Source organism: Hirundo rustica, chromosome 2 (genome assembly GCF_015227805.2).
Source record: "Hirundo rustica isolate bHirRus1 chromosome 2, bHirRus1.pri.v3, whole genome shotgun sequence".
NCBI lineage: Eukaryota > Metazoa > Chordata > Aves > Passeriformes > Hirundinidae > Hirundo > Hirundo rustica.
Genome location: NC_053451.1, coordinates 46,846,786 through 46,872,605, shown reverse-complemented (window position 1 = coordinate 46,872,605; position 25,820 = coordinate 46,846,786). Strand labels below are relative to the sequence as shown.

At 43.1% G+C, this 25,820-nt stretch overlaps 1 protein-coding gene across 5 annotated transcripts in view; it reads left to right on the top strand.

Annotated features, from left to right (window-relative positions):
* The window catches only part of ATP8A2 (ATPase phospholipid transporting 8A2), a 315,186-nt gene extending 289,935 nt beyond the window's left edge, over nt 1-25,251 (top strand). For all 5 annotated transcript variants that reach the window (XM_040057228.1, XM_040057232.2, XM_040057229.2 and 2 more), the window contains 2 exons: nt 11,427-11,518; nt 18,837-25,251. In XM_040057228.1, coding sequence (XP_039913162.1) covers nt 11,427-11,518; nt 18,837-18,934 — 190 coding nt within the window. In that variant the 3' untranslated portion in view covers nt 18,935-25,251. The remainder of the gene's footprint in view (nt 1-11,426; nt 11,519-18,836) is intronic.
* The last annotated feature ends 569 nt before the right edge of the window (nt 25,252-25,820 follow it).

Sequence of the window (25,820 nt, the reverse complement as noted above, 5' to 3'; positions counted from 1 at the left end):
ATTTTCATGAATTTGGAGAGGTGAGAGGGGCAGCTCATGTGCCAAAGCAAACATGGACATGAGGAGACACCTGCCCAGCAGATTTAATCGTGTTAACATGTAAGATTTACACAAAGAAAACAAACAAGGTTTGTGTTCAAAAGCAGCATTGAGTTCAGCTGCAGAGATTTTTGTGTCTTTAAATAAGTTTACAACTTAAATCTTGGCTCATAAAGGGCCAAACCTTTAAGTCCTCATTCACTTTTCACTCCATCTATCCTCTCATTGAAGTCAGCAGGAGTTCAGGTGGAGTAAAGCCTGATTAGGCACCAAAGCAAACTTTATTTTGGAAACCCATGTCACTTTATTGCTCCACTGGCCAACTAATGGAGAGTGAGCAAAGCTGTGCAGCACCCTTTTTGTGACAGTAGGTTTCCTGTTCCAGAGGGTTTCTCTGTCTTGGAATTGCCAGAGCGCTCCCTTTGAAAGAGGCTTTTTGGTTGTTTTTTTGTCTTGTTATTAATTGATTGGTGGGCAGGATTAGATTATTTGATACTGAAGAACAATGTGGCTTTCATGGTTTGCGTGCTCTACAGGAGGCTGAAGGACCTCTCCGGGCTGTTGCAGAAAAGTGTCTGCATCACTGAAGTATTGGGAAGGATTTCTTCAAATGGGTCAGAAATCTGGGAGGCAGAATCTTGTCTTGAACAAAGGTGAAGGGAAGTGACTACAGACCTAGCAGCAAGGTATAGCTGCAGTGTGTGTGTGCACAGCATTTTTCAGTATGCCCCTTTACTCTCGCTGCTCTCAGACACCCACTGGTGAGGCTGTGGTGCCTCTTTCATCTCCACTTCATAAAACAAGTACTGGTGTAGAGTCTCTTTCATTTTAGTGCTTCTCACCAAATCTAACCATGTTGCTTCAGTGAAAAGTCTGTGACCAGCTCTCATCCTGGCAGCAAGTTGTACTATCTATCCTGGCCTTGGTTTTATTTGGTGTGTGAGGGCAGGTGCCTGTCTCATTTCAATAGCTGAGTGACCTGGTGGGTAATCAGTGAGCTGACACAGGCACCTGTGGAGATTTCCCTGCTCCACAGGTCCCTGGGGAGCAGCAAGAAGGCAACATGGGAAACCTGCCTTGGGCTTGTGCTGTGCAGAGAACTGAGTGGCAGAAGCAGAAATGGTAGAACAGACCTAACTTTTAAGAAATACATGGATAAGGTGAGGACCTGATCTCTTGGTTCCTGAGGAAGAGGCAAGATCCTTTTTCATTAGGATCAAGAGGAACGATGCGTGGGCTCGTTGTATTTCCAAGTGCTCTGTCTCTGTTTTGATGCACCCCAAGTTACGTCTAGTGGAACAGGGAGCCCATGGCAGTAAGGCCCCTTCGCATCGGCAGGTGCAATGAATCTTACTTGAATCAAACTCAGTCTTGTGCTTTCAGCTGGTTAAACAGCATGGGATGTTTGGAGCCAAATTCTTGTTTCATGAATGTGTTGACTTCAATGTATTTACTCAGGATATGCATGGCTGTGATCTGAATCCAGCCCATACACTGCAGCTGAGCATAAAATGAGGTTGAAGAGGGGAGAGGTGTATTTTGGGTTTTGAGGTCTCAGCATCCTTTTTATCAATTTTTCCAGATGTTCTTTGCACCATTTCTGGGAAGGAAAGGTGAGATTTCTCCACCAGCATACACAGGAAAGTGACTGGCATATTTACGATTTTTCCTTGCAGCTTTTCTAGTAAAAAGATATTAGACTCCTTTTACTAGCAAAAAGCACATAAAATGATATCAGTGTGGGGTTTTTTTAATTCTTTGATTCCATATGGTAAATGTTCATGTATGGATGGTGGAAAATGCATAATTTTCTTTTATTCTACACATGTCCTTTTCTCTCTCCCTTCTGTCCCATATCAGTAAGGAATCATCGCATTATTTCCTCATTTTAATATGTACCATTTATTTCTGACATTTCTAACCCCTATGTGTGAGGCACTTGAAATTACCAGGTTTGATTCCACTTTGGGGAGGCTGTGGGGCAGAGATGGGAAGGGGCAGAGGACAGAAAGGGTTTCAGAGCCTGCCAGGGGGCTGAAGGGGGTACTTAAAATGTTCCCTCTGGCACTGGGGACCCAAGTGCCTGTGTGGCAGTGCAAACCAGTTAGAGTTGACATTCCCCTTCTCCGGTGCAATTAATTATATCCCGTCCTGGTTGTACCTATCATGTAATCTTGAGGGGGATCCACTGCACAAGTAGGGTTAAAACCTGGTGACCTAGAGAAGGATTTAGAGCTGTGATCAAATCTGCTATCAAAGTCAGAGTTGATGGAGGTACAGTATTAGAACAAAGGCCAAAATGAAGTTGTAAATTGAAAAGAAAGATTAGAAAGAAGGCACATTACAAGATGAGAGTTAAAACTGATTAAGGGGCCAATCTCTCTGATGCCTAATCCTGACTTACTGGGTTGGGCACTGAGGATCTCCACAGGGGAGGGAGGAAGAAATCTTCCCTCCAGGCTGCACAGCAGGAGAACAGCTCCATAACAACTGCTCCAGCCTAATGGCTTCAGCAGTCTGCCTGGACCCCGACTCCTCTGCCGGCTTATCTAGTCTCAGAAGAGAGGCAGGACATTCTGCATTCTCCTCTCTGATTTGCAGCAAAGAATAAAGTGCCAAGTTAAGCGTAGCAAGAACAAGAAAACACAAGTTGTATTAGGTGTTAAATATTTAGTGGACAATTACAAAATACTTAAAAGCTTAAAGGAGAGCAATTTAGGGATTTTTTTTTCAGCTCAACCAAACGTCCTGGCCTGTGCTTTAAATTGTGTTCATGACACTTCCAAGGTTTAGTTTTTGTTTCTGCCCTGAGCTGTTCTTTAGCTTTTCTGTAAAGAAAGGCAAGAAAAAAAGCTGATAGGAGGAGTTTAGAGTTTTTGAAGACAGAAGTAATTAACTTCAGTAAAACTGTGTAAATGAACTTCTATTAAACCAGTAAGTTTGGATTTTTAAAAAATCCACACACAAAAACCCTAAACGAGAAAAAAATCTATACACAGAGACCAGGCATGGAAAACTTCGCCCTCCAAGGTGACTACTTCTGAAAAAAAATGAGTGAGTAGGAAAAGAATGTTATAATTGCAACTGTATTGCCACCTTATCTGTAAAGGATATGAGCAAGCACCCAGTAGAGTAAGTGCAAATTGAGGCACTTAGGGACAAGAATTCAACAGCACTGATACCAAAAGAAGGGTAGCTGAAAAGCAGCAAGCCACACGTAGCCTTTTCTGCTTCTCAGGCATTTAAATAGGGTCCCTTCCCCTGTTTTGGGAAGGCCGAGGACAAAACTGGGCAGCTTCACGTTTTGCTTTAAGTTAGTTGACTTTAGGACATCTGCCTTTAGGATGTCTGCCTTCCACCCACCCAAAGAAATGCATAGACATGTGCTGAGTGTTTGCAGTGCTTGGAAATGGAAGGTACTTTAAGCAGTGAGAGACCTCAATTATTTTCTTAGGATTGTTGCGTTTCAGAGAGGCATGTGATGCTTAGCCCTGATGTCTTTAGATGCTATAAAGGTGCTTGGTTTTTTCACAGTGGACTCACCCTGACTGGACACTAGGTGCTCATCAAACCTGCACTGTTTTTCCATCTTGAGCTGGCTGGCATTAGCTCTGTAGGACAAAATGGGGAAGCTTCTGGCAACTTCTAGAAGCCAGCCCTATAGCCTCCCACTACCAAAACCTTGCTATGCAAACCCATATCATTCTAAGTAGTCTTTGAAAGAGGTTTAGGACTAACAGTCTCAAAAATGAAGCCTAAAATGGATTGTCCAAGTGATTTTAGCAATCAAAGGAAGATCTGACTTCTCTGCCTTAAGACATTGTTAATGGAAAAAAACGTAAATCATCTTTGCTTATCATGAAAAGGAAAAGCTTTGTTCTGCTTTTAGCCATACGATTTTAAGGACCAACTCGAAGAGGATTCTGTGGATTTAGAATGGAGAATTTGGCCCCAGAACTCTATATATGATCTGTGTGCTGCAAATGGGGCCTGGCTGAAGCTCTCAGCATGTCTTGGCCTCCGTCAGCTGCTGCTGGGTGACTCTGCCATGGGCACAAGGTGATGGGACAACGTGGGTGGAGCTGTGTGCAGCTGCCCTGGGCGCTGCTGCTGCGCGCTGGCTGCAGGGGCTCCTTCATGCAGACCTCTGGGACACAGAGGGAGAGCTGCTGTTGGCTGGAGAAGTGAGCTGCCAAGCCAGATCACAACCTGTGACAACAGTGTTTCCTCAGGGTTTTGGTGAGGGCCATGCATCCGTGGGTTTCTGTTGATGTGGCTGCTAGGCTGGCTTGATAGCTTCCCACAGCACTCGTTACCAGCCATGGTCGTACTGACCCATCTTTGCCCCAGCTGCTCAGCTGGATCAGCTCCAGTGTTTGGATCCGGGTGATGGGTGAGCTGGAAGAAGTGGGGTGCTGTGGGGAGCGCTGTCAGGTCCTGCCACTGACTGGTGAGGGCAGGAGCTGCTTTAGCCATCAGTCACCACAAGAACATCCATGGAGCTGCTGCCGAAGCTGTATGACACTCTCTTAACCTTCTCACATCCAGGTAGGATAAAAAACTTGCAGCTGCATGTGGGCTGAGCTCAATACCCCATGTTCTCATGGACTGGAGAGCTGGCTGCTTTCAGTGTGCTCCTAGCCTTGCAGGGCCACACATCCAGATAGGTTTGATGTTTATCAGGTGATCGTTTGGCTGGATAATGTCAAATACAATTCATAAAGAAGGAAGGTTACTCTATGGCTCTCACATGTGCTTTGGAAGTACCAGGAGGGTAGCTTGTTGCACTAAAGAAGGCCTGGAAGTCCTACACCATGGCAGAGCCATAAGAATTCAGCTTCTCTGGAAAGCTGGCTGTTGCTGAGTCCTCAGCAAAGATTTGGTACTCCTTAAATCCTGACTGTCTTCTGCAGGAGTCACCTCTGACAGGTAACTTCTGGCACCTCCCAGCCTGCAAGAGGCACAGGCAACGCTTGTGTCTTTGTTCCCCTGTGGTTTGTGCCTGGTGACCCTTTGGTGTCCTAATGGCGGGTTTTTATTAATGGCTTGCTGAGTATTTACAGTAAAATGCAAAAGAAGCGTGGTGTGGGATGTCTATTTCAACTGGATCCAGAGCGATTAAGGAGCAGCGTTTGTAGACGCTGACTCTGCAAAGAAATTGCTGGGTTGGTTTTTTTTTTGTTTTACTGTTTATATGCCTCAGACACTTCCTTGTGAAATGCTCCAGAGATTTCCTTTGATTACATTGCAGCTTCATTATCAGTAATGCCTGTTTGCCTTTTAAATTAAAAAGACCTCCTCCTCTGACCTCAGAGTAAAACATTCCTGCAATCAAATGCTAGATAACAAAAAATAACATCTCTTCTTTGTGGATCGAAAGAGAGAAGCCAGCAGAAGCCCCTCGTTGCTACTTTTGCAGTTCTGTAGGAGGGCAAATCCTCTCTGTGACGTCTCTGAAGCCCACAGGATGGAGATACAATTGCTCTCTGAGCCAGTTGGGCCTTTCTTCCACAGCCCTGGGATGTTCTGGGTGTTTGAGCACAGAGGTTTGCCGAACCCTCAGCCTTAGTGTGACTTGCAGTTGAGATGATTTGCATGTTTTAATTTTGAATTCCTGGTCTGAAATAATGGTGGTTTTAATGTTCTCCTTATGCCAAGCCTATGAGCCTATGCTAGTTGTAGGCACTGTAAAAGTTTTAACAATTCTAAACTAAAAAAAAAAACAAACATGTTAAACCGAGGCCTGGGGTTGTTCTGGGGGAGTGCCCTCATCCAGCAGGGAGTATCTGAGGAAGAACAATAGGTCTCCTCTGGCCAATTACAAAGGTGTGGCCACAGCTTCTGCCTCGTGTAGGGTTCTTGCTCTTTGTCTGCCAGGACTGTGATCGATGCTGTAAGCCTTTCAGCAGTGTTATACTGCATGAAAGGTGAGGGATGGAACTTGTGAGTAATCCTCAGGAGTACCTGCTATGTTCTAGCAGCCAGAGAGGGATCTGCAAGCCCTCTTTGCCAGGTGATACTTGGGGAGAAGCCATTGTGCTTGATTCTTCTGTCTCTGATTCTTCTTCAGAAGACACGTAAGGGAGTTTGAGAGCCAAGAGATTGAAATGAAGATCAATAGTCTGCTTGTAAAGGATTTGGTGATTAGGACTGATCAAAGCTGGAGAGGTCTGCTTCAGACCTTTCTTCTTGCTCTTTTTATTTTATGTTGACGTGATTTTCAGTGACAGAAACGTGTCCGCAAGAAACAGCAAACTTTTGTGTAAGCTATTGAAATGTATGGAAGAGATCAATTACTATGTTTGAATTCTAAAATTTAAAAAGACAGAGAAGAGTATCCTCTTTTCCCCTCAACATTTAATACATAGGGAAAGATGACAAGGACAGAAACTTCCTAGGGAATGTCCCACGGGATATTTTGCAAAAGCTTCTCCTCCCCTCCCTCATTCTTTCCCATCCCTGGTGTCACAGTGCGAGGGCAATGTGTTGCAAGATGTTTCCTCCAACAGGAGAGTAATGCAGGCCAGCCAGAGTTTCTCAGGCTGTTTTTAGCCGAGTATGTGTCAGTGGAAGCAGAGACTAAACAAGGGTTTACCTGCTGTTTCTTTTGAAAATACATACAGGTGGGAGGGAGGCTGTGGAGTTAAGGCCAGAGCTTCAGCCTAAGCTTTGGAGAGTTTTCTGGTTTAAACCAAGCTGCACAATGGTTTACCTGTGGCTGTCCGCTGCAGCCCCACTGTAGGGTAGAAGAACCAGTGATGCAGCACCTGCAGGCAGGATGGTGAGGGCTTTGTAGGTGTTCAGATGATAGGGAAAACAGCTTTCTTGTCCTCTGGGCTTACCCGTGGACGCTGAGTATCTTACACTTGAGAGCCAAGTTCCTGGCATGAATTCCTGGCATGTTTTTGACACAGGGGTAGCAGCTTAGAAATGTGCTTGTGTGCTTTGGTTGTGTTATCTCTAGCAGCCCTGATAAGGCTTCACTGGACACCTCAGTTCTTCCTTCTGGAAAGGGGAAAAGCAGAAACAAACCAAATAATTTCAAATATCTGACTGGATTCTTCATAATCCAGAGGGGCAGTGAGTTTAAACCAGTGGCAACTGAGTGCATTTGCCTATTTGGTGTGCTTCTGCTCTGTATCTCCTCTAGCAAATCAGCACAAAACGCAAACAAGAATTCAGCTTTGTAAGAGGAGGGCTCTGGGTTTTTTTGTGTTTTTTTTTTTTTTTTTTTTTTTTTTTGTTTTGTTTTGTTTTTTAACTGGGATAGGCATGTGTTTTCTAAGGGAAGATCCAATTTTAAGAGACACCTGCATCCACTTTAACCTTCCAGTCTTTGTGGTCCCTGCTTTTGCCACCAGTCAATTAGTGGACTCAGGAGGACATTCTGGGTCAAGCTATACCAAATACCACAAATCCTCATTAACGCTAATTAGTGCTCAGTAGATTAATTGGTGGTGAAGCTCATCTTTTTTTAATTGCTTGAGCAAATGAGACTGCAGGACCTTGTGGTCAGCTTTGAATTATTCTGTTTGTTTTGATGCACCTCATTTGAATGTGTAAAGCCAGATGTTTGTTGCCTAGATTTAAGGGCTGTTTGCTTTTCTGAGGGATGAGAAGAAGAGAATACAAAGATAAAATTAAGGTCTCCCTTGACACCTTAGGGCAATTCAGATAGGAAGATGGAAGAGTCATTTTATTCATGGAATTGAAAGCATTGTTATGAAATAACGTGTTGCCTTTAGTTTACCTTTTGATTTGTCATTCACTTAATGTATTTGTGTGATGTTGCTAGCACAGACTTCCAGGCAGGCAAAAGTCATCTTGACCCTCTTTATGAAGCCATCACAAAGGTATTCCTGGCCTGAGGTATTCTTCATTTTTGATAGCAACTAAATCTGATTTTAGCTGACTTGACTAATGATTTTTTTTAATCCTTTCTTTTTCATAGAAACCCTCAGAATTGGGACCTTTTAATACTTTTTGTTCTAGTCAAGTATTTGTTCAGTTCAAAGCACTTTGTGTGTGTCCTTTGTACTTAATATAATTACAGATAGCTGGTGCCTCTCCCTTACCCCCTCAGAGGTCACTGACTAACCAGCTAAAACATATTTCACTGTCACTTTCCATGTCACTGACTTCCATAAGAATGTCTGGGTTTGTGACTTCTTCCATTCTAACAAGATTTTTGAGTTCCTGAGTATGAACCCAACTGTCCAGTATTCAGAGTGTGATCTCACGATCTCTTATCCTTTTGCCTCAACGCATCTGAAGATGCCATCCTTAGACCCCACGGCAGTGTTTAGGCCCTGGCTTGGAGTCACAGGAAAACAGAATTAAATCTGAAAATCATGGCTAATGCTTGGGATTGGTTTACAAGCAATGTTTCTGTGAGTAAGGCCTAACCTGCTGCCTGTGAGTCTAGTGTTGCCATTACTTTTGCATCAACGTGTGAGGCAGACTGAGAAGTTTTCACTTTGTTACCTCTTACCAGCAGGCAGAAATCTTTTCTGAAAGAAGGGACTTGGTATGAGTGCAAACACGTAATAGTTAAGAAAGCCACTTCACTTTTCTTTCCTTTCAGGGTTTGTACTGTGAGATTTAACATCTGTTAGTAAATCAAATATTTCGTCCAATTCGGAAGAACTGTGTTGTATTAACTTCTGCGTATTAAAGGTTTATCTTATAGTACTTGACTAGTCTTGACTTGCAGTCTGTCTAGTCATCCCTCATACTTAAACCACAAATGCTCTAATTCTGCTGTGAGTTTTTCTTTCTCTGCATAGATACAATCCAGTATAATTTCCCAAATGGAACTTCAGTTTTGAACTTGTTGATTATAATTAGCAGTATCAAAGACAGCGTAGCTTTGGCATTCTTAGTGCTGCAATGTGTCACTCCTGTTCAGAGGTCTCTTGACAGTGGGCTTTCCTCCACACATGGAATGCAGAAGTCTTGAGGAGCTAAGCATTATTGGTCTGCACTTCATCTGTTGCTACATGGTAGACAAGCAGATGAAGAATTTTTCCTTGTGGCTTTTTCTGCTGTGGTTAATTCCATTCTCAGTGTAAGAATTTTGTGGCAAAGATTGCTTATTTGTCCCTTACAAGTATTTTTGATTGGTTTAAGATTTCTTTTTTTAAATCATCCTCCTACTGAGATAGGAAAGACTCTTCCTACATGTTCTTCACCTGCAGAACATGCACAAGTATTGCACTTCTGTCACTCATAGTACAGCAGTGTGTTCACTAAACTAACAATTTACCCAGCACTCTTGCAGTCAGCAGGAGGTTGTACAGTACAGCCTCACTGGTTTGCACATGCACTGGTAGTTGCTGGTTCTGCAGGCTGACAACTTCCTAAGCAAGGAAGTTTGAAGGTTAAAGAAGTCTCATGTCTCACTTTGTGCCTTCCATTGCAGCACCCTTACCTGGTGATTCTTTGTACTACAAATTTTCCGTCATGCTGCCTGCTTGGGGCAGGTGGAAACTTCTTTCTGTATGTACTTGATTTTCTTACAGCCAGCAACTGGTCTTGATTTTTTTAAGCAGTTGGCTCCTCCAAGATTTTTAGAAGCTTTCATGCTGTAACCCTGGGTTTAATGGAAACCTGTGATCCTTTCTTCTTTGAACACATGCAGGTCTCATGAGCCAAGAGTTGTTAGATTTTGACAAACTCAGTTGGAATCAATACTTTTGCTTCAAATTTTATTACCAACTTCTGTTTTATGTTGAGGGAATACTACTGACTGTGGGCAGGGAAAGCAGCCTGCCATACGCATTGCAGGTGTGATTCTGTGGTGCCAGGGGAAGGAGAGGAAGAGACCAAGTGTCTGAAAATGCTGAGAGTTTGTGAAGATTTTGAGGAGGAGTCCATGGGTTTTACAAGCTTCTGCTTCAGATGTGCGAGCTTGGAGATCACAGGAAAAAGAGAAGGATTCCACCCTTTCTTTTGTGGACACCTTATTATGCACTGAACAGAGGACTGTGAGCCTGGCGATTATCCTAATGGACTATTAAGTGGAATATAAGCCTGCATGGCTGGATTACATTTTACAGGCATCTCAGAGATTCTTCAGTTACTTTCCTGATTGAAGTTAGCAAACTGCTTCAGTGAAAGGGAGTTGTTTGTCTAGAACTGTTGTTAGTATGTCGACAGCAGCAGCTGTGCTTGCTGGGATTTCCATTTCATACAGCAAATGCATGTGAATTTGTAATCTAACCCAAGAAAGATACCAGCACTGGCATTCAGGTGTGCATCCACGTTTGCAGCATGATCAGTGGAATTGCTCCTTGTGAATAAAGATGTGAAGAAAAAGCAGACTGTGAAAATGGAGACACAGTGTAAATGTGGGGCAAGGAGCTGTACCAGCAAACAGATCCCTTCTATGCACTAGCTCCATCTCAGTCTTAGGAATAGGGGTGAGATGGAAATAACAGACCAGTTGTGGAGAACTTTGAACTAAAGTAGACTCTAATATCTTCCTGAAAATAATCTGATATTTAAGTAACTTGAGGCTCCAGTGCCATGAGATTGGAAGGCCTATGTTATTTTAAAACACCATTGAACTTAGTGGGACTCATATACATAATTAAGTGCTTTGAAAGGTCAGGATCTTAGTCATCATTTTTAACTCTGGGCATAAAGTTCTTGATGAAACGAGTGTTGTGGTTTTTATAAAAATCAAAGTGGGGAGTGCCTCTAATAATTCTTGTAGATATGTTAAACCTGTTGTAAGCAGACTGTGTTTTTCACCTTAAATTTGTATTTTCACTTTTTGTAAATTCAGCAGTAATATTTTCCAGGCCTCTGACAAGAACTGTGTAAACCAAAGAGGTTTTTAATAAAAGAAACTGGATAGAAAGTTTTCTTTCCATACGGGAAGTTAAAATGAGAGTGTCCTTTAGAAGGCAGAATTAACTACGGGTCCTACCTTTGGTTGTTTCGGGCCATTTTGCAGGTGTGATAGAAGCCTTCTACCTTGTGCTAAGCTACAATGCTTTGCTCCTTCTCTCTAAGGCAGTTTGTGGATGCTGTGATTCATGTGCATAGTTCTAAACAGAAATCTTCTTAATGCTCCATATCACTCGATGTCAGACTTCTGATATGGTTTGTAACAATTTAGAGGCATTAGGCATTCAGAAATCACAATGATGGTGATATTAGGGATGAATTAATCAAAAGCAGACTTATACAAAGTGTCCTTAGAAAGGAGGAGCTCTCTTGATAATGTGCAGTTTAAAGAAAGAGAAAATTCTTTTTCATGCTACAACCACCTTTAGTACTGACAAAGCCAAAGCCGCCAAGTACATTAAATACAGTTGACTTTTACCTTGAAATTATCTGGTTACTCACTGGTGTTTTTTCTCTCTTTCTGTCTCCCTTAGCGTGAACGAACGTGACCATTTGTTAAAAAGGCTCGGCAGGAAAACTCCTCCGAGCCTTTTCCGTGCTCATTCTGTCCAGCAAAGTGTATCACGTAAGTAGCGGCTCACGTCCGCGCCTGTGTTTCACAGCGGCAGCCCCACATGAGGGAAGCAAAGGGTGATTATTTTTTAATTAAATTGGAGGTAGAGATAATCTGGCGCTGAGGCTGAGCTGCCAAGCAAGACACGTACATTTGGAAGTGGAATTAGTGTATCTGGCCCTAGGCAAGGGGAGCTGAATTGTGGTTCATTCCCTAGGATCCAATCAACAGGCCCAAATGATAAAATCCCAGTACGCAGGTTCTCTGAAGGTAGAATTCTGATAGTCTTAAGAATAGTCTAAAAATCAAAAACTCTGTGTAAAATAGATGTTGTGATAGAGCCTAGCTTTAATAGAAATTATTTCTATAGGAGATATCATATTAGCTGTGGTTAGCGGAGAATACAGTGATGTTTTCAGTGATGCCATTAGGGTTCTGTATTGCTGCTGAGGAAAGCCATGGCCTGCAGAGCTGCTTCTCTCCTCTCCCTCTTCGTCTGCTTCTGGGAGAAGAGAAACAATATCACAACTGGCTATTACCACTGCTTCAAATAAATGGCATTTCTTGTTGATGCAGAAGTCATCCATTTATTTGCCTTCCTGTGTCTGCTGGACCTGATGGGTTTTTGTCAGCATTTTAAAGTCTTCCACAGTATTTAAAATCATCTCTAGCAGCTCTGTAGGCCAGATGCCCTGAAGGACCATGCTGTCTTGAGCGACCAGGGAGTCCAGTCAGCCCATTCTAGTGAGAAAATTCAGCCTCTCTTGTGATGAAACTGGTGGTAACAATAGGCTGATTTACTAAAAACAGTAACTCCCTCCGTGTGCAGAACTGCTGCACTCAGGACAAGGGGCAGATGCTCAGGATTTGGGGTTTGTATCGCCATTGCAGTAGGAAGTGACATCCCTGGCTGCTTAAGAATCACAGAGGAGTCAAATCTCATTGCTGGCTGTGTGTCCTTCTGTAGCAGAAGTGTTATCGCTCAGGTCACGGAGGCAGGGCTGGGATAATATCTGAGATATTCTTGTTTTCCATGGGAAATTTGACTAGAAGGGGTGGGACAGTGATGGATCTGATAGTCTTTGTTCTTGATAGAGCCACTGAAAGGCTGCCATCACTGTCAAGGGTTGTAGGGTCTTTGACGATCAATCCCATTACATCTGGGAAGAGAGGCCAGGAGCAGAGCAGCCCTGTGGACCATATTTCTGCAAGGATTTAATCCTTTGTATAAAGGAGCCAGGGATGCCGATAGCAACATGGCTTTGGCCATGCAAACTCGCTCTTTGAGGAGATTCCAAAAGCAGTGATTGGCAGAAGAAACCCATAAAATGCACAAATAAATGGCTGTCAAAATAGTCTGCTGTGGGGATTTACCACAGTCTGTGAAACCTGTGAAGCAGTGCAGAAAGGAGATGCACCAGAGGTAACTAGTCAGGCTTAATATGTACTTTATGTGCATCATTAGGTTGTTAGTAGGTGAACATCTATTGGGAAAGAAAAATGAGATCAAAATAAACCCTAATTTGGATAACCAGCTTCCCTCTAAATGCAAATAATTAAGTGCTAAATGAGTCCGCCCAGTCAGGACAGGTTACAGTCAGCAATCCGTTTTTCACATGAACATAAATTTTGACTGTGAAGCTGTTAGGATTGAGAGACGATTTTCATAAGGTATCCATGACTTCTGTCATCTCTTGTCAAATATTATTTTCCAGTGTTGCATAGCTGCTATATGTACAAGGCCGTGTGAAATCCGGGGAGCATATGTGCTGTTTTCACAACCCTAAATTGTACAACTGTTTACTAAATGCTAGAAATCTTCAAAGCAAAGAGTTGATGAATGGGGCAGTAGCCTTGACATGCTGGGCTGGTATCTTAAATCACACTAAAAGTACTCTGTTTGAAGTCTTGAACTGTTCATATATTTCCACCAGGCCCTTCCCAGGCTGTAGACCAAAAATTGCTTTTGTGACTTCAACTCAGAATCTGTTGCTTACATATAAAGCAGGAAAATGGTTTGTTTAGTTAGAGCTGACAAAAGCTTAAGCAAATGAATTGCCTTGGTCCAAATGAGGAATGAAAATGGGATTAAATTTCCTAGTAGAGATTATAAAGATGCAGTACTGGGCTGGAGATTACTTTCTTTTTGACAGCAACCATTTCCAAGTGTTTTGGGAGGAAGCAATGCCTAAACAGCTTTGTTTCTAGTCACATGGAAAGGAAAAAAAGTCTCACAGGGAATTTCTGTGCTACTACTGCTGGTCAGTGGTGGGAGGAAAGAGCTGACTGAGGTCAGCCAACAGCATCCTGGCCTGGATCAGGGATGGGGTGGCCAGCAGGAGCAGGGAGGTCATTCTTCCCCTGTACTGGGCACTGGTGAGGCCACACCTCGAGTGCTGTGTCCAGTTCTGGGCCCCTCAGTTTAGGAAGGATATTGAGATGCTTGAGCACGTCCAGAGGATGCAGCGAGGCTGGTGAGGGGCTTGGAGCACAAACCCTGTGAGGGATGACTGAAAGAGCTGGGGTTGTTTAGCCTGGAGAAAAGGAGACTCAGAGGTGACCTTATCACTCTCTACAACTGCCTGAAGGATGGTTGTGGTCAGCTGGGGGTTGGTCTCTTTCTCCAGGCAGCAACTGACAGAACGAGAGGACACAGTTTTAAGCTATGCCAAGGGAAATACAGGCTGGATATTAGGAAAAAGTTTTTTATAGAAAGGGTGATAAAATATTTGAATGGTCTGCCCAGGGAGGTGGTGGAGTCACCATCCCTGGATGTCTTAAAAAAAAAAGACTGGATACAGTACTTGGTGCTATGGTTTAGTTGAGGTTAGGGTTGGCTTGGACTTGGTGATCTTGGAGGTTTCTTCCAACCTGTGACGTTCTGTGATTCTGTAAAACCATCTCAGTGCAATCCTGTAGGCACTGCTCACAACACTGCTCCCCACCAGGCTGTGTTCACCTCCTGGCGAAGGTGCCTGGTGAAATTGGTCATTCCCCATTGCCATCTGCTTTCTGAAACCTCTTAAGAATGAGCAGGAAATGCTACCAGGCTCCTCTCAGATGTGTCTTTGCACCCTTCCCTTTAGCTTGCTGTGTGACTCGCCCTTGAGGGAAGGAGCGATAACGATCTCCAAAAACTCTCCCTCAGAGGGTTTGCTAGCAGTGAGGTTTTCTCCAGTCTCCATCCAGGCTCTTTTTTTTATTGCTGTGACTTTGTGAGAGTAGCACCTCCTTTAGACAAATTCTGTAGGTACAAAAGATGGCTCTTGACCTCCCCTTTCCTCCTGCATGACTGATCTGTATCACCTGTGCCCCCAGAGGATGGGAAGGGTACCCTCCATCTATAAGGAAATTTCCAGAGCATCCCTCTAGAGTGGTTTCCCTCCTGTAATGTCCCTGCAGGTGTTCAGTTATTGTCTCAATATGTTCTTTAAAAAGAGAGCTGAGTCCTGCTCCCATTAAGCACAACTTTTCCTGTGCTAGCAAAGAAAATCCCTCTTCCTTTGACAGAATATGGTGATTTCATAGAGTAAATCTGAATGCAGAGCATATGGTTTGCACCTTATTAATCAGTGGAGAAAAAGCACCTGTCATCTGAGGTTCGTTTCACAGTATGGGGCTGACAAATAATAAATAATAATAATGTGTTCATGCTGAGGGCTCTAATCCCACCATTTATTCTCCACTAGAAGACACCTTCTTCCTTTCACTTTTCTGCTAGTGCTAGTGCCTTTTTATTTGAAAAACAACAGGGGAGCTACTTGAGATGCTTTTTAAACTCTTTTTCCTCTTATCTTGCATGTGGTTTGAAATATAATATACATTCTGTATTTTTTCCAAGCTACATGTTTGTTGACTGCTAAGTGGAGTTGCAATCTTTTAATGTCAATTTAGGAAAAAGAAATAGGAATAATTGGTTTGGAATTTGATGCTGTGGCATTTGACTGTATTTTCTGCTTGCAAATACTAGTCAGTTGGTATCTGAGACTAAAGAAGATGGAACCATTTGTCAGGAATTCCTCCTGGGTCCTTAAGAAAACACAGGCATGGTTTATCAGAAGAAAAATTAATTACCTCTGTAAGCATTAGTCAAACTGCTCAAGATTTTAGGCAGCTTTCCCTTTCCCAGGTTAAATGGAAGATGGTTGCTGGAGGAGTCAAAGCTGAGTTAGCATTCACTTTTTAACTGGTAAATGTGAACTGTGACATCACAGCAAATCTTCCTTAAAACTCTGCAGAACCAAATGTTTCACCTGAGACAGAATTTGGCTGGTCAAGTGATATCACAATGTCGATTTCTATTATGTCAGAGAGTTTTGCTATGTAAGAAGCAATATTTCCTAAAAGAGTTTTTTTTTTTTTTTAAAAAAAAAAAAAAAAAAAAAAAAAAAAAAAAAAAAAAAAAAAAAAAAAAAAGTCCCTCATATCTCCCCAACTCCCTAAAGGTTTTACTGGATTTGAATCTGGGAATTTTTCTCCAAAGGCAGACAAAAGGATGCATTTTATACTTTGGACTGTACTAAACCATAATACTGCTGCAGTATGAACTAGTGAAATGCTGCAGCAGGTGAAGGTTCTGATGGACTGCCAATGACAACTGCCCCCTTGCTGGCTGGCCTAAAAAACTCCTGGGACAGACAATTTGAGTGTATCAGAGGGGACTGCAAGGAGCAGAAAGCCTCTAAAATAAATCCCTGAAGTGACTAAAACTGTAAGCAGTGCTTCCATGAGGAGGTCTTCTGGAAAAAAAAGAGCTCTCTGGACCCTTTCTGGTCCTGGAAGCTGTTGCCCATGAGGGTGCTGTTGAGCTTGTACAACGTTGCTGTCGGTGTTCAAGGCACACCCGTCGAGGTGGTTGCTGTAATCCAGAGTTGCACAGAGAGGAACAGAAAAAGAGTGCATTAAATTAGAGACCTGATGGGAGACTAGATTCAGATCTACTCATAGAATATCAAAGCTTTGAGGAAACCCAACAGGATGCTTTGAAAATTCAGTAGATTGCCTGATAATATCTGGTACCAGTGAAACCTTAGATTTGATGAGAGCGTGAATCTCTTCTTAACAAATGAGCTCCCCTGACAGATATTCAAAAAAGTTGCTTTCTTCCATTAACAGAAAGTCTCAGAGCATAAAGGTCGTTCCTTCTGTGAGGGTGAGTGAGTTGTGCCCAGAAAGCCCCAAAGAAATGTGCTTCTTCCTTGGGCTGCTGCAGGACAGCTGAACAATGAGGGCCTTGTTCCCAAGGCAGGCTCATAGGTGTGGTTTTAAAACTGGAGTTAGGGGAAAGTTCAAACTTCCGGAAAGTTCCCTAGTAACTGACAGATGGCAACTTTCATTGTTTTTGGATGGGGTCTGGAAACTGAAAATGTAGAGCTGCCTGGGGAGTGTGGATGGGGCTCAAGCATTCGCAGCATTTTGATTCCACAAGGCGCAGTCAGCTGCCTAAACAACTTGAAGTTCAATTTTAATTGCAATGCGAATAGAAAAATGTAATGTGAACTCATCTTCCTGTATAGAGATCTACAGGAAAAGTCTTAAATGAACTGCCAAATGTTGAGCTTCAGCTGAGAAGCTTGGGGGTCACAGCCTTTCCCATGACGTACGCACAAAACCCTCATTGCTGATAGTCCAGGATGGATGAAGGGCATGAAGATGTAAGGATATCCCTGGTAGTCTTAATCACAGGTCATCTTAGCCTGAAATTTCTTGCTGTATTGAGGTGTTTCCTATTGGTGTGAGAGCGGTGAGCAGGACTGAATTTTGCACTGGCGTTGGAGAGCGATTGGGCTGCCTGGCTGTCTGCAGGCCTGTGCTAGCACTGGGAGTAAGCAGGTCACGGGAAGATGACGCCCAGGACTGACTTGTGCGGTCAGTGCTGGATTTGCAGTAGTTATGGCAGTTGAAGACTCCACTACGCTGGATGATCTTATGGATAAGTAAATACGGCAAAGCCACCTCGATGCAAATCAGGTCATGGGACATGGGCTTCAGTCTTCTAGGGATTAAGCTTGTGGTCTTTGGCCAAGTTGACTTATCCATGGAGAATTTAGCCAAAAAAGCTAACAGGATGCTGGCCCTTCACATGGAACAAACCCACTGGAGGTGTTTGTTTAAGTGTGAATCTACCCTTTTTTAAATGAAAGCCTGTTTTGTACATCGTACTTCCTTTGCAATGATCCAGTATGGACACACTTTTTTCCAAAAGACTGTTTGCACTTTATGAATGTATTCTGTGAACCTTCAGCTACAGGCAGGAAAAACAAACCTGTGCCTCTGTAGCAGCATGCATATTGGCATGGAATCACTCAGGGAAAATAAAATAGGATGCTGGGATGATTGGTCATGTGATCAAATCAAGGTTCCTGCTGTCCTGCAATCACTTCCATGAAGCAGGTGTGACTGGAGCGATGTGACTGTATTTCTGTTTGAATCCCTTCCGCTTACTGGCAAAGATTTCCTGTTATGCTTGTGACTCAAGGTGTCAAAAAATGTCCTGTCTTTTGCTGTAATTTTCCATTCAGAATTTTCTGTGGGGACACATCTGCAAATCTGCCTGCTGTTTCATCATGTTGGCCCATTAGCTTTCTGTGACTGTTTTACCAGCGTTGTGGTGTTCTGCAGATGCTATCAGAAATGCCACTTGCCTGTCCACAGTACTTTAAAAGAAATCAGACACATGGTTATTTTCATCTGAGTAGTTTCTAGGGAGGCCACAGGATTGTGCTAGCTAGCAGGATTAACAAAATGGACACCTCCAGAATGTGTGTTTGCTCTATGCAAAATATAAGTGACTGGCTGAGAGAATCAAGAGTTTCATGGTGTCATTTGTCAGATGCCACTTGAAAATTTGAAAAAAAATAATCCCGAGGGGAGTTAAGAGGAAGATGTGAGAAAAATCTGGTTGTGAGCTAGACATTCCCACCTTTCTCCAGAGAAAATGCTGGTATCAAGCAGACTACAGAGGAATCAAGCTGAAATGCAAATCTCTACTTCTCTGTTAAGTTTTTAAAGCTCTGCCACTTTGGGAGTACTATGGGAGTGTGTTCAAATCAATCTGTAGCTTATTAGGTTAACTCAGAGGGTGTTGGTGACTCTGTGCACTGACCTGGGGAGGGGAGCAGAGGGACAGAGCTGGCAGCAGACACCCTTTTTGTGCCATGTGGGCAATGCAGTGCGCAGCTGTAAGCGTCAGAAGCACAGCACAGAAATTAAGATGGTGGCAGTCTCAATCACATAACTTCAGTGATGCCTAGAACTGTTCTAAAAATGGTCTGTGCTCTTGAGCTCAACTCCAGTTACTGATTTATTTTTTCTTCCTTTGCTTTTCCAGATGGGTATGCATTTTCTCAAGAAGAACACGGTGTTGTTTCCCAGTCACAGGTTGTTCGATCCTACGATACAACTAAAAGGAGAACAGAAATAGAATGAATTATTCCTTACTTGATGGGTGGTGGGAATAATGGGATTTGGATCAATGCATCCACTGTTAACACATTCTTGACTAGCTTTGGCAACAGCAGCCAAAACACCAGAGAACTCATTTCTGTGGCCTTAGCCAACAAGTTTCTGTATTCTCCCTGCAAACCTTGAGTGCATATTGTGGGGGGGAATCATTGTTTGACTTCAGTCGCAAAGCTCTGCCTAAAGTTTTGTTTATATTGTTATGAAGCATTTGACTGTGCTATGTGAGGTGTGAAATTAAAAATAATGTTTTACCACTATTTAAAACATCGGCATAAGGTTGTTCTGGGGGAAAAGTAGAAAATTTATGTTCCATGAGAAATCAGCCTTTGCTTAATTGGAATGGGGTGCTGAGATTTCCTGTTTTGTTACACACAGACCAAGTGCACACAACTGCATGCAGACTTTACTCCTTCTAGTATTCACTGTTTACTAATTTGGCTGAAATTTTCAACAGACCATTTGGCGTAAAAATTTTGATTGCAACACAGTTTGTAGCTAAAAATGCTTTTTTGCCTTCTTATGACAGAATAAGACAAGATAGCGATCAATTACTTAGAATATTTCTTGCCCTCTTACAGGATGTATTAGGGTTCTATCTTAGCTTTCTGAAACCCAACTAGGCGCTTACTCACACAGCCAGGATGTGGAAGTCAGAGCTTGGCAGGGCAGCTGTCTTGAGTGCATGGCATTGTACACAAAGATGAACTCAACTAGGTGCCTCCTCATAACGCTTCATGATGTACTTGGATGTGCACTTCAAATCTAGCCTAGCACTTCCCTCCATGACCCCATTCCCAGTTTAGAAGTAGAACAAAACAGTGAGAATTTTAATTTTAAAGGTACCATCTTGTCAGGTATGGTGATAAGATGTACGTCAGCATAGGAGGCTGATAGTGTAACCCTAAAGAATCCTTCCCCTGGCCAGGTAAGAGACGTTTGCAGAGGAGGGCAGGAAAGGATTACACACGAGCGTGCACACACACATGGACACACACAGAGCTGGCCATTGTGAGGGGAAGACCTGCTGTTTGTTTGTTCAGCCAAACCAGTCCTTCTTATAGATCTGATCCATCAACAGGCTTCCCAAAACACTCAGACTCCTGAGCCCCTGGAAGGAATGCTGGCTCCACGGCCTTGCTGTGCCACTGGGACAGGCGTGCTGCTGCATAGATTGGAATTTTGAAGGGGAAAAAAAAAAAAAAAAAAGAAAAAAAAAAAAAAAAGGCAAAAACTGGGGCATAAGTTAAAGCTGAAAGAGCTCTTAGAAAGTTTATGCTGTCCTCCAGACAAGTTCTATTAATTTTAGTTGCCAAGCTACGTTTCTGAACAGTAAAAAGTAAATACTGCTGTGTTTAAGCCAGGCTTTGTGGTTAATGTATATACTACATTTGTGTATTTAAAAAGTTGGCGTTGTTTTTTGCCCTATTGACCATCATCCAGAATTTTTTATTGATTTATATATATCCGAAAGCAATTTGAATATGAATGTTTATGTTTAGCAAAGGAAAGGAAAGCTCCAGCCTGGCCTACTGGTTTAATCTTCCTTAAGGGATGTGAGTAAAAGCCTGCACTCAAGTGCTGTAATTCAATTTCCAGTGCCACCTCATAGGTTCGGAGTCCCTTTCTATTTTCAAAAAGGTAAATTTTGCTCATGAAGCACCAGTCAGGATTGGTCTTGGATTAGGCTGATGGAACAGAGGGAAAAGTCATCACCTTCTTTCTGCAGTGCTAATGAGACAATTATGCAATAAGGAAATCGTGCAAATAATTTTGCCATAGGCATGAATGTCAAGGGGCCAAGTGTGGATGTATGTATTTTCTGGGAGAGGAGTTCTGTTTAAAGGCACAAATACCAGTGCAGAGAATAAATAAGGAGGGAATAAACCTGATCCCACGAGTTTTTTAAATCTTAATGCTGATATGACCTGTTAAATGCTTCCTTTTATTTAGAAACCAAATCTGTTTAGGAAATGTGTGGTGTAAGCCTCTCCTCAGAACCGCTAATTGTTTCTTCCTTTTGTAAAAACACAAGGAAAATTAACTTCCCACCAAGGCAAAATGAGATCAGCTTAGCCTTTGTACTCTAAGCTACACACCAAACATTGGCATGTAAACAATTTGGAGGCTTTTCATGAGGCTGCAGAAAAAACAAAAAACCAAAAAAAACCAACAACCCAAAAAAAACCAAAAAACCAAACTTTTAAAAGCCTTCAGATAATGAAGAATGGGAAGTAAATGTGTTAAGCAGAGAATAGAAGGGATCCTGGAGTTTCGTCTGTTCTTAACTTAGGGCAACAAAATTTTACAGAACATAATGAAAGGTGCTGGGGAGGAGCAGCTGTCGTCTGATGTGATTTATTTTATTAGCGCAGACTATGGGCTGTATCATTTTGACCTCCCTGTAAATTGAGGTCAGTGTGTGTCACAAACAAAAACCCTCCCTAGAGTGAATGGTGGCTTAGACTGAGGTACGTGTGTTGGTTGTCAGCTCAATGGGAATTGCACATGGGATTTGTCACTGGGCTATACAGTATGTGACACTGGGGCTAGCGGGTCAGACTTTATCATCACTGTATGGCCTTAATCTCTAGCTGAGTTAATTCTGTAGAACCCACCCAGGTCAGGACCTGGCATTCTTCTTGTTCTTTGGAGTCATTATAGGAATTAATGCATTGTAACGCGCCATAGACTGGGTGTTGGGGTTGCTTGTCTCGATGAGCAATGATGAGGCGCATTCGGGTGCCGTGTTAGCAGAAGGAGAATGACAGCTGCTCTGCATCAACAGAATTCCTTGTTCATTAGGGCAAATGCACAGAGCAGTAACAGCAGCCTTTGAAAGTGCTGCGTGAAAATGTTATCAACTAGACAGGGTACCGGAGCAGAAGGAATGGGGGATTTCTGCGTGACTGTCCAGACCTAACTACCGAGGGGTGAGCAGGAAAGGGCTTCCTGAACAGCTCTCTGCACTGACCAAAGGGAGATGGGTTTGGATATTCGGATGGAAGTGGAGATTTTCCTGAATTAGATTTGGCTCTGGTTGCTGCTTTTTATGACACCATAATCGCAGCTTGCATAGAAGCTGCTGCTCCTTTAATGATTGCCTAGTAGCAATTTAAAGCTGGCGAGCGGGAGCCTGAGCTGTTCTGAGCACTGCTGAGAGGTCTGTTGACATTTTCGTTTCCTTGACAGGGCTTCAGGTCTTGCTGTAGGGAGCTAGATTGGGAAGTCAGTAATAACTTGTCGAGGAGAAACGGCGAATAACCAATAAAAGTATCTGGGACAAACTAAGCTGCTAATGTATCTAAAAATGTGCGTAGAGTTAACATGAACTATATGGGCTGTAAATTAAGATAACAGTCAAGCCTCGCTAATCTGCCATTTGCTAGGCTACGCACCCCTTAGTGCATGCCAAAACTGTGCACTCTCTTCCCCTGCCTCAGCCAGCACCTCATGGCAGATGCTGCAGGGAAGTCTTCTGTTACCAAGATTACATTATTTTTTGCAGCATGTACTGGAGTGTGTTCTCTGGGAGACAGTTATAATAATAAAGCCATAAATAAAGCAGAGAAAGCTTTATTTATGTGAATATGTGAGATGTGGGGGACATGGTCAGTGGCCACACAGGGTACACTTGGCCCTCTATGGACAACCCAAGATCTCGAGGGGTGCACGGTCCTTACACTGTCCCTGTCCTGCAGGCTTAGTTTGCCCTTTTGGGCTAACTCGCTAAATCTGTTTTCACATTACGTCCAGTCATCAGTGAAGACTAGTGATACTCCATTTACATTCTCCCTTGATTTTATAAATACTTACTTAATTTAATCTTTTAATGCTCTGAGGAGTGTACTTCTCTCAGGTCAGGTTTGAAGCAGAGCAGGCATTGAGTGAGTGAGTGGCTGGTCCTGAGAAGCACCTTGCGTTTGTCAGATTTCTCATTAGTGTTAAGCACTGAGGTTAGTTTTGAATCATCACACAGTATCAATGCCTTAAACTTTAATCAGGTTGCAGGAGAGCTCTTTGTGTCTTGTTGGCACAAAGAGATGATGATGGCATGGAATACCTGAGGGGTTGAAGATGAGAATTTGGCTGTGTCGATGCTATACCTGGTGTATCTGGGTAGCAGTCTGCTTCTAAAATGTGGCACTGACCATGCATATTCCTCAGCCTCCAGACAGCTGGACCCCTTCTCTCAGGAAGGATTCTTGTACTCACCTCTTCCCGGTATCCTATAGACACCCAGGAGAGGCTTCACTACCTTTTCTGTGACCAGAGCTGTGTGTCCAGAGAAGGCCACAGGGTAGGTCAGTACAATAGGCGACAACAAAATAAATCCATATGAGTACCTTTTCCATATGTAGCAGTAAGATTAATGGAGGCTTTGAGCTTTGTTGGCAAATGAAAACCAGAAAGTGCCCTGCACTGTTTGGCCGCACAAGTGAATCCCAAAGGTGATCGCTTCTCAGTGACCTGCAGGAAACCTAGACAGCCTGACTGAGTTTATCTGGCCAGGAATGTGCTTTTGGATGGGCTGTCTGGAGAGGTGGTGGAGGGACTGGGGAACAAAATAGATTGGCCAAGACCACTGCTGCTGTTAGAGGTTAGTGAGGGGAGGGATTCCTCAGGCATCCATGAAGAGCTGTGATAAAGCTGATTTCTTTGTTTCCTCCCTGTGGCTCTGGGAAAGGAGCAGAGCTGAGATGAGAATTTGTGAAGCACTCTTACCTCCTGAAGGTGAGTTTCCCTGGGACCAAGCTGAGTTCTGGGCTTGGAATGAGTACCTGGCAGAAGTGTCCCCTGCTTAGCATTCTTCGGCTCTAGCAGGTTGCTTCCAGGGTTATGAAGATTGCTAAATTGTTTAGCGGTTCCTCTTCGCCTCATGGATGCACCAGAACTGAGCGCTGGAATTATTTCAGTCCTGACTGACGGTCCATCATGGAGAGCTTGTGGGACTTCTGCTTAGGTGTTGCTCCTGGGCAGGTTCCTGTCCCTCAGGCCAGAGCAAGGGGCTTGTTAGTCTGGGGACCTGGATCTCTTTGTGGTAGTGTATGAAGCCCAGGGGTTGTTTTATTTGGATTCGTGGCCTGCTCATTTGTGTGGATAGAAAGTAAAGTGGCTGAGTACTGGTGTTAATCCACAGCCTTCCTTTACGTATGAAGAAGGTGAGATAAGTTCTCCTGAAGTCTGCCACAAGAGGTCCATTCTCCTTCAGCACCTTTGTAGCTACTAAAGAGGAACAGAAGTTGGTAAATGACAAATTCTGTGCGGGCAGTCCCAGCTCTGGGCAATCACTCAGAAGTCTAACGATGAAGAAAAGTGTTAATATATTGCCAAACTGTCACTGTGCGTAGCTGGAAGGTCAGCACCCTTGTAATTATGGAGCAATGAAGCCAAGGGAAAAAGCCAACATTAACAGAAAGACATGATTGTTTTAAAGTCCAACTACCTTACTGGGTGGTTTTCCTGCGAAGATGTTCCAGATGTTGTCTTGGCATAAATTAATCAATTTCAAAACATCTGCAGGATTTCTTAGAAAACACGGAGTTCAGCAGACAGTGCATATTCTCTCCTCTGCCCTTCTGGTTGCTATGTTGATTCAGAAAGGGAATGAGGGTACTTTCTGTTCTTACCGTAAAGAGTTCATAGACTGGAAAGCTGCTCAAAGTTGTTGCTCAATTCTTTTTTTTTTTTTTTTTTTAAAGGGCTCCAGTTGTAAAGCAGTGAGGCAGCCAAACCCTCTGGGTCTGTGTACATGTGTGTGCTAGAAGAGTTGTCTGACTTGAAAACCTCCCCCTGTCCCTCCTCCTGCCCCCAAAGTGCAGCCCATTGCACTGGGAGGTCAAATATTCAGCGTCTTGAGTGACAGGATCTTTAACAGCATCTTTTTCAACAGCGAGCCAAGTCATGTGCTCGCTTGTCTGTCATATCTGTACTCAAATTGCTTAAATATTGTTTCAGATGGAGACGTTTTAATCTGGATATGCAAAGAGGAGTGATGCTGTGGGGGGATGTTTAATTGGCTCCCAGCAGAGCAGCAGTGGTGTGTGGGTTTTTCTTCTAGAAGTGTTACCATTTTCAGGTCCTATTAATGTCCTCTGGTAGTTTAAATACAGCATTGCATTACAGTGGAGTTTGTTTCCCTCCCGGACTGAATACAAATGAAGGTCATTTACTTGTATTTTTAGAAGGTTCAGAAAACTTAGACAATTTGTAGCTTTGAACAGCATTGTTGACTGTTGTATGTCTGCACAAAAATATTTCCAATAAACCTTTTATTAAAGCAATCCAGTGGACCGAGGCTTGTTTGTTTTATCCCCCCACAAGCTTTGCAGCAAGAGTTCAGTGTTAAATACATTTGAGATTTAGCCCGCAAAGCTGTTGAATGGATTATTTTTATTTTTTCATGGCCTTTTGGGTGTGTTTTAAGGGCCTGCTCGTTAGAGCAAGGTTTGAGTTCCTTTAATAGGTCTCAAATCAGACCCCAAATGCAAGGCTAGTATGGCAAAATAGGAACGGTACTGATGAGCTGACAGCAGGTACTGGTATTTGAATAGCGTCTTCAGGGGGAAAACTATCTTTTTATATAAGCTAGATGGAGAGAGGTTCTTCTAGAAATGATACCAACAAGGCTTCACCAAAATAAATCTTGGAAGTCTTTTGTCCAATTAAGTCACATAGATGCAGCAGGGGAAAATTAAGCCCTGAATTTGCAAGGGCTCCTTACTTGCAGCTCCTTACTTGCAGCTAAATTTGCAAGAGGCTTTTTTAACACTGGGCCTTCAGGCTCTTGAATGTGAGGGGGGAGCGTGTGCAGTGAGATGTAAGGTGAGGCAAGACCACGGCTGATGCTTTC